The sequence below is a fragment of the Hippocampus comes genome, unplaced genomic scaffold, assembly GCF_001891065.2.
Source record: "Hippocampus comes isolate QL1 unplaced genomic scaffold, H_comes_QL1_v1.1 scaffold156, whole genome shotgun sequence".
Classification (NCBI taxonomy): Eukaryota; Metazoa; Chordata; class Actinopteri; order Syngnathiformes; family Syngnathidae; genus Hippocampus; species Hippocampus comes.
In genome coordinates, this window is record NW_017805744.1 from 4980548 (window position 1) to 4989767 (window position 9220).

The following is a 9220-nucleotide window of genomic DNA, read 5'->3' on the forward strand; positions in this document are numbered from 1 at the left end:
TGACCCCATGGGTTGCACAATTTATGAATTTGACCAAAACCGTCAGGGGAGGTGTGGGGGGGGGGGCGGGTCACTTGGTTTAAAATCACAATCATGCGTGATGACACTTGATGAGACCTCATTTTAGCAAGCATGCAGGCACATGACACGATTTTGGCTCACTACTTTGTACCGTGCTTTGCGTTCCAATGTCAAGAAGGTATGCCCTTTGACATGCACATTTTCCAGTTTGGTGGCTGAAAGTCGATCTCAACTTTCGCATCTAACGTTTGGCGTGAGGTAGACCGCTTGTCCAATGGCAAGCTTCGCGGGCGTGTGGTGGATGTGATCATATAAATGTGACAAGAGTGGGTATCAAACCTTCTGAATCATTGTGGAAATCAATTAAATGAATGCATTATTATGATTGTCAGCATGACTTTATTATTTACATACATTATCCCAGGGGGTGGCACACAACCGATGGTTGGCAGGGGGCAGATACATGTGGTCGGCGGGCATAGTTAAGTCCCCAGCAGCTCATTCTGTTTTTAATGAGGGAACCTGCTTATGTTGTCTGGTGCCACACTAGGAAAAAGCCGTGGCAATGCTGCAATCATGTACAGTTTGCTGATTCCTTTTCAGGACAAAGCTGTCACCCATGTGAGATGTGAGCGCGCAACATTTAAAGGAAATGAGAGGAGTCGGTTGAGGTCTCGCCCACAGTAGTGTAAACTGCCAAACTATCATCCCCCAATCTAGCCCACCTCAGCGCAGATTTACGATGCATGTTGCACCAGACTTGCATGGGTCACGAATATAGAGGAGAATGTTTTCCAATTTGAACAAATCAAAATTAAACCGGTATAGGTTGTTCTTAGAGGTTTCACTGCACTGTAGTTAATTTTCATGACAGGACTGTGAAATACCTGATTAATGTGAGCTCTCTGCATGGCTGGAGTACAAGGACTAGAACTGCTACCAGAACCTAGTCTTGAGTGCATCTCGTTGGGCAGGCCAGCAGCTAAAAGCATTCTGGCTATATGTGAGTCCTGGTAATCCACCTAAAACATGAAGCAGATTGTGCCTGTAAGTGTGCCATATACAGTAAAGTGGGTCCAATCCTGATGTCAGCGCCCGTGGGGTAGGAAAACTGGCAATATCAAATAGGAGGAGAACCATTGGACCTAAAAAGAGGAGTTGACGACACTAAACACATGAGAATAGTGTGGTTTCATGAAACACAAAACGATTTTATGCTGGCCATATAACACTACCTTACCCGAAACACTTAACAAGAATTTTGGGTGTAATTTTACTGTGAATGTGCAGTTTAATGTCAACAGTCACTTAGAGAAGTCCTACTTTACGAATTGAGCAGCAGAAAAGAATGGTAGTTCCGAGTTTCCGACGATGGGAGTTCTTTATGCTGTATGACCAGCAGTCAAAACATTTCATTTATGTCCTTCACATGGGTGAGGGGTACAGTTGGCGGCAAGGGGCAAAGATGGAAACAGGAACATCAAAAGAGAAGTTGAGTGATTTGTGAACAGACAAGGCCACACCAAGGACAGACAGCCTGTAACACAACGTGAGGAACGGCAGTGATAAAAAGGTGTTTGATAGCCAAGGAAGGCAGGGCTTTACCGCTGAGCGCTGGCAGTTTGCGTTGCAACTGGACGAGGAAGCAGCAGCGGTAGCGGCAGGAGCACTAGTGTTCCTGCTGTTAACCATTAGCTTTTGGACAGAAGCCTCTGGCTTTTCTTTTTGCCTCTGCCGGTCCCTCTCTCTCTCCCCGTGTCTGTTGTCATGCTGCAGGGACAGGAGCTGCGTTTGGTCTTTAGGCAGGGTGCGGTGTGATCTCCTGCCTGACGATGGCTGCTGATGTTGGGTCTTGGCTGTTGACTGGAGATGAAGCTGTGAGTGCTTGGCCTTAAGCTGAAGCAGCTGGTTTGGAGTCACAGCTCTCTATGCAGCAAACATGGAAAGCACATATAGAAACAGACAGTGCCAGGGAGCGACTAAATGAAGCAGAATTTGTGTACGTCCAAAAAGGTGGCGAATGATGCAAAACCTTTTGAATCCGCCTGTAATAAGATTTTAAGTTAAAGCACTCCAAATGCATGACAATAGCATTTATCTGGATATTACAATGGACAGGCATAGGGCACCATAACTTAACACATGTCGAGTATTTGGGCGTAGTTAGCCCAATCAACACATTGCTCAATCAGAGCGCTGGTGTAAATTGTATGTTAAAATATACAAGGAGACATTTTGGACTAATTGATCCCCCCCCCCAGCGAACGAAGGCTGCAAGCTCTGTCGGTCACCATAAATGTGTACACACGAACAGATGTGGAAGAAAACTTTGAGTGCACACCACAGTCTAATTCACAAGAATACAACCACGTGAGTATCTTCATCCTAAAAAGTCTGCTAGTTGTACGTTCACGAAGAAACGGATTAAGATTTTACTTTTCAATGAGGGCGTATACTCATTTATTTTGAGCACTGCAGAAGTAACTACTGGACATGTGGTGCCCTGAAACAGGAAACACCTGTCTCTGTTGACAGTGCAGAATATTTGACTCAAACAGGGCTGGTTAACAATAAAAAAGAAAAAAAAAAGTGAAATGTTTCATTTAGGTGTATAATCTCATCACCAGGGACAATACATACAAGTTTACTGCATGGTCGGTCGTGCCTAATGTGTTATGAGGTGTACCCTCCACTCCTGAAAGACAATAGTGAAAGCATGCTGCTGACAACCTATTGAAAATAATAGCAACGTTTTCGAAGGAATACTAAGTGACAGAACAAGAGAAATAACAGAAAACAAGAAGGATGCATGCTGGGCATGCCAGAGGCGGGGGGGGGGGGGGGGGGGGGCTTGAACACCTCACCTCATCCAAATATCGAAATACACCATCAATGTACCGTCAAACAAGCCGCTATCACTTTCCGTGTTCCTTCAAAATGAAACTTCCTTCCATCATGAAGCCAACAAGGAAAATTGCTATCTCTAGCTGAGAAGCAGGAATGTCTCGTCATGCACTTACAAATTTACTCTTGGGACAGTCACGGGAAATGTTGCCTTTCGCCCCACCACACCAACAAATAATCTCCCCTGGATCAGTCCCACGTCTATTTCTTGGCATTCCTCTGCCCCTATTTCGGCGCGGTTTGTTGACCGTGCGTGTGTATGTGAGAGTAAGTTCCACTCCCAAATCTCCCCTTCCCCTAGAGGCCATTGGAAAAAAAAAAAAAAAAGAGGGGGGGGGGGGGGGGGGGGGGGGGGGGGGGGGGGGGGGGGGGGGGGGGCGGCAACGGTGAGAAAACAAAGAAAGGAAGAGTAGACATGAAGCAAAGAGTTGAGACAGAAAGAGAAAGCTTTAGAACCAAGAGGAAGGACCTGCTGTGATAAACACTGGTTGAAAAGCTTGTCAGAATCTAACATCCCAGCTGCTTCACTGTGTGTGTCATGGCCTTCTCTCGCAATCCTAACAGGAGTACCTCTAAAATACAGAATTAAAAACGTATTATTTTCCCCTCACGTTAGATCTAAATGAAAAACACGGGCTGCACTACCAGGGGTCGACAAAATCAATTCCATGGCTGACCTACATGCTGTCTTTCTACATTTGCTATTACTAATTGCACATAGTGGCAGTCAGCATTAGGGCAGCACAATACAGTATATTGAAAAAAAAACCATCACCGCAGTCATGGCACATGCAATATGTGTTCCACAAAGACGTGCAATAAATTCATAATTAATACTCATGGAATTGTATGGATTTACCCTTACTTTTAAGGTGCAACCTTAAGTGTGCATCACCATCCAATAAGAAAACAGAATAGGGATATTACTAACACTAAACTTTAAAATAATTTTGCTGTCTAAATTAAGTATTTCGTTCATTAGATAATAAAACATTCATTTTTTTAGGTTCATACCGTAAACTTCTGCAGATTCTTTTAGAGAGCGGTACTTTGTCATTTACTACTTTTTACTATTAAGGTAGACACACACATGCATGTAGCAGCTTGTTTTCATGTCCATTCGGTATCTTCCTTCAAAGCATAAAATAGTCTTATAACAGCCAAAAGGAAGTTGAGACACATTTTCATGCTTACAACTACAATGAACAAAGAACTCAAACTTTAGTGAAAAATGTCAGAATGACAAAAATTAGTTACCTGCTCTGAGTCCAGAGGCCTGATAGACACATCAGCATTCCACTGTCTGTCTGCATTGTCCTGTTATAGACAAATAAATAACATACTTTATGTAAACATCATAGACAAACAGGAGTGGCTTGTGATTTAACCATATTCCAAAGATCCGAAGATGACTTTTGAGAGGTGGGACCTAAAATATTCAGATTGCAAGATGGCGGGAAGCTCTTAGCCAATGCCCTGTACGAAATATTTTACCATGACTTCTTTTACATTTCTAAGGAAAACTCTTTTGATGCCCAAATAATTTACCTTTTTATCTATCTTATATCTGCTTTTGTTTTGTCTTGCCGTGTTGTATCTATGCTGATCACAAATCTGCTCGACCAATGAACGACTAGCAGTGGTGGTTTACGTCACTCAAATGTTGGCTGCTCAACATGTTTGCAACCTTGATAGAGTTCTGTCTAAAAATTATTTTGGAGGAAGGAAGGATGGTTGTGGTATTACAAAAAGATCCTTAAATCAATCACTTTTTCACCAGTTTGTACATATAAGCACATTTTGACACAACTTCTCATACAACTTGAATAAAAATGTGATCTCTACCTGTTTCCTGTCAGTTCTCTGATATCTGTCAGTCTTTCGGATTCTGTTGTCACAGTTATCAGATTCCTCCCCAAGCATAAGCTCTTGTAATTCTGCCCACTGAAAGGCAGCATCTGACAGCTGTCGCCTCTGTTGCTGGAAACATTCCAATGAAATCAAAGTTTATTCTATTATGTTTTTAAAAGTTAGAAATGGCAAGTCAAACAAATAGCACTTACGTCTTCTAACATTTGTCGTTTCTCATGTTGTTGTTGGATCCTCCTCTGTCGATCAGCCAATAACTGCTGCTTGTATTGTTCTTGCTCTGCTATTTGCTGCAATAACAACAGTTACAGTTTTATGTATCACTGTGCGGCGATGGTTTCTCATAAAATCAACGAACCTGTTGTCTCTGTTGATCCCCACCAACTCTGTGGCCCCTCTGTCGGCTCTCTTCTCGAGCCTCTGTCTGTAAACGCAGAAACTCCCGCCTTAACGTCCATTCACCAGGAACATTCACTATTGAGCTAGAGGAAGTGAAGGAGAGAATGAGACATATTAGATCATTATTAATTCAAACCATTATTAATTCATCAATTATAATCATAATCACATCAGATTTAGGTTGATAATAACAGAATGACGACCAAAATGATCAACCAACATTTATAAGTATTTTCAAATTGGAAAATATCAGTTCACGAAGCCATCCACTGTTCTTCAGTTTCATTAATAATGTACTGTACTGTGGAGATGCATTTAGGAGTACTTGGAGATGAAGGGTCAGGGTCAGCCAGGTCTTCTCTGCTGGCCTAAACCCTATCAGTAGCACTAACCTATATGTATAACCTAAATTCTAACATTTGTCTCATGAAATTGTATAAACTTATTCTGAACAGTGTATTCTAGTTTGTGTAAGTGGATGATTCCGGCCTTTATGTGTTGCCATGTTAATTTAATCTGCCCAGGGCCTTCAGAATCAGTAGAGCTGGCCAATGTAACTCAAACTATATTGTTAGCACTAAGAGTGCTTCTTTAATGGAAATGATTTCAAATTTGCCCTCACAGGGCCAGCTCGTTTGAACTTCAAACAAGCGAAATCCATCTGTAGCGATCTGCATGATTAATACATTTAATAATCAGCAGCTCTGGTGAGAATGGTGTATTTTACATCAAGATTTAATGTGATATGATATTAAAATGAAAAATGAATTGTTTCCAAACTACTCAAATGATGTGCGTAGCACAGTTGTGTGCTCTTATATTGCATTCCTGCATCGTGTTGATTTGTTTCTATAATTGCAAGATGACAATGTAGGTATTTAGTAAAGGATTCATTTTGGGAGAGTCCCCTCTGAATCCGAAGCTAATAAATAGTCAGACATACTACTAGACGACTGCATTGTTTACTTTAGATTATACATGAAATGATCTTGTTTCCTTCTGTGTCAATATGTGCTATCTTTACATTTTAACAGCTGCGGTTTCTTTGCTTGTGGTGGCATTTACCTGGGTTCTCCTTCCTCCTCGGTGACCTCGTCTTCTTCCTCTTCACTTCCACTGTACTCGTACTCTAGGCCTTCTGAAAAGCACGACAGGAAGTGCAAGAGAATAACGTGTTAACATTAATTATTTATAGTACAAACCCCAAAAAGTAATGATCTGAAATGGGTTACGAGAATGTGAATTATAGTACCCTTTGTAAATACAGAGTGTAATACAGTATGTGGAACCAGACTTCTCAAATGACTTTGCACGTGACCCAACCTCCTCATTGTCTGTTTGAGTTTGAACACTACCGTTTGTCTATTAAAGTCAGCTTGCAGTCTTGGAGAGATGATGTTAGGTAATGACTGGTGCCTGGAGGGCTTTAGAAGTAAATATCGTAAACCTCTGCAGATTCTTTTAGAGAGCGGCACTTTGTCATAATTCAACATCACAATTCATTATAGTGGACCACATGATATCAAAACTATATAGCATATAGTATAATATATACAACTATTTTTGTACATCAGTAGAACCATGACTGTGTTTAATTTGTAAACACAATTTTATCCTTTCTTTCATTCATTGAATGAATGAATTTTATCCTCAGTCCCAGTGATATGTTCATGCAAATCTTCCTCTGTGCCTCAAGGAAGCATATTGTATATGCATATGCAGGAAGATGAGCCACGGTAGCGTCAAACAACATTTGCTTCACATATGGTCCGGAAGCATCTTTGTAATGTGAACATTTAATTGGCACACCTTATGTTACCATGGAAGGGTTGCCGAATACAGGTGTTTGCAGAAAGTAAAGACAAGCCTAGAAGACCCATTCCCATGATGAAGAGACATTTCTCTGCTGTGCTCTTTGCTGGTGATGTCATTTGGCTCAAGCCACCGAGATCTGATCCAAAAAGCAGTTTGCTGAGACACTACATGTACATGGGTTAATGCCAAGTTTTGGTGACACCAAAGACTATTATGAAGGGTTAAAAGCTAGGATCCTTTTGTTAGCATAAATCCACACAACTGTACTGCATAATTTCATTGATCTTCTTGAATCAACTAAAGCTGTGCCCGTCCCACAGACACACACACTATGACTAGTAGTTCATTTACGCACACACATATTTTACCTGTCATTAATGCATTTTTATAGGCTAACAGAAGATTAGAAACACATGGTTTTCCTTTGCTCTACTTCCTTGCCCACGCAGCAACTCCCTCACTTAAATCCTTTGTTTGTATTATCTCACTTTCTTTCTGTCCTTTCACTTTCTTTCTCTTTTGTCTCAAGAGTTTCCAGATAACAATGCATACATGTAATGGCCAAGACAAGGGTATTCGACCTGAAAATATCAACTCTTAATGTAAAAAAAAAAAAAACATGAAGTAGATCTGTAAATGTATTATCTTTTGCCCACTCCATGTGTTGCGGGTTGGCTGTGACTCAGGATGAAGAATAGGTTGTTCAGTAACGGTTGGGTTGGCTGTTTGAATCCCGCTTGGCCCGAGTCATGTGTCGTCATGTTCTTGGGCAAGAAACCCCACCACCTCGCCTCTGGTGTCACTCACACTGGTATACTGCTCGGTGTAAATGCTTGGTGGTGGTCAGAGGGGCCCTCGGCACATACTGGCAGCCTCACTTTCGTCCTCCTGCCCAAGGGCAGCTGTGGCTACAGAATGTAGTTTACCACCACCAGAGCGTGAATATGTCAGTACATGAATAATGTATTGGATTGGATTGGATACAACTTTATTGTCAAATGTGCTGTATGTGTAAGATACAGAACAGATGTAATTTCACTGTATCCACCTTGAAGCGTCTTTGAGTGTCCAAAAACGTGCTATAGAAAACTAATGCATTATTGTTGTGCTCACAAAAAGGCAAAAGTATCCTCATGAAACCAAACAAACAAAAAAAAAAAAAAAACACAGTGTCGTCCATATTCGTATCAACATATTTCCTCATCTTGCTTTTCTTGTGTTTCATTTTTAAAACAAAACATAAGTTAGCAGCAGTGTATATTCAACAATAAAAGAAAATGCTGTCCCCTAAAACAAATCTACTCTGAAGCAGTCACAATAATCCATCCATCCAGCCAGACATCCATCCATCAGGTAGTTGTAGTTCCAAGAATTACAGTGCACTGTCCACCGTTTGTTTTGACCTCAGCTAAAATTACTGTTTGAAGGACAGACGGTCTCATGAAAATGAGCCACTGTTCTAACTGACTTTCTTCTGTTATGGCAATGCTAAGTGTGGCTTTCATTACCACAACAACTAGGGGCAGAACTGAATAAAGTTCATTCTGTCTCTTACTTAGAATTGAACTTGTTTGCTTCCTCTCAAATCAGACAGTTTTTTTTAGGTTGTTATTTAACTGACAGTCTTTGGCCTTCTTCACCATCCTCATGCTCATGCCACCATCTTCATGCCACTCTGAAATTTGCCTTTTGTCCAAAATTCCATTGTGTTCCATGCGTTTGCTCTCCACCTAGATTTCCCACACCTCAACCTGCCAGGTTTGCTCCATTTCCTAACTGCCTGCCAGAACCTAGCATCTGAGGACCTTTGCTGACCTGCCTGAAATCAACGCCCCCCCCCCCCCAATAACCTTTTGAAAATTCAATAAATGACTTGCACCCAATGCAGCGTTTCTCCAGTATCTTCACTTGGGTTCTCATCCTGCATCCTTGAACCCTAACAGGTATACACTCTGATATGTATTCAAAAAAGTGAATATGAAGCATGTTAAAGAGCTTTGGACAACATATGGTGTAGATAAGGTGCACTCAATTTACCATTATGATGAAATGGGATTTTTCATTTTTGGGACAATGATGTGTTTTTTGGCAAAAGTAAAATTAGTAACCCATTTGAATTTGGGCTACGAGTCCAGACGTGCTGTGTGTGTGTGTGTGTGTGTGTGTGTGTATATATATATATATATATATATACACACACACACACACACAC

At 41.2% G+C, this 9220-nt stretch overlaps 1 protein-coding gene across 4 annotated transcripts in view; it reads right to left on the minus strand.

Moving 5' to 3' along the window:
* LOC109524263 (misshapen-like kinase 1) overlaps positions 1–9220 on the minus strand; it is a 46136-nt gene that overhangs the window by 15035 nt on the left and 21881 nt on the right. Inside the window, exons 11-17 of one of the 4 annotated variants that reach the window (XM_019884001.1) lie at positions 6259–6331; positions 5153–5276; positions 4989–5084; positions 4771–4905; positions 4183–4224; positions 1627–1947; positions 909–1043 (exon numbers count right to left, since the gene is read on the minus strand). In XM_019884001.1, coding sequence (XP_019739560.1) covers positions 909–1043; positions 1627–1947; positions 4183–4224; positions 4771–4905; positions 4989–5084; positions 5153–5276; positions 6259–6331 — 926 coding nt within the window. Of the gene's footprint in view, positions 1–908; positions 1044–1626; positions 1948–4182; positions 4243–4770; positions 4906–4988; positions 5085–5152; positions 5277–6258; positions 6332–9220 lie in introns of all 4 variants that reach the window. The other 3 variants (XM_019884000.1, XM_019884003.1, XM_019884002.1) reach the window with 3 other exon arrangements.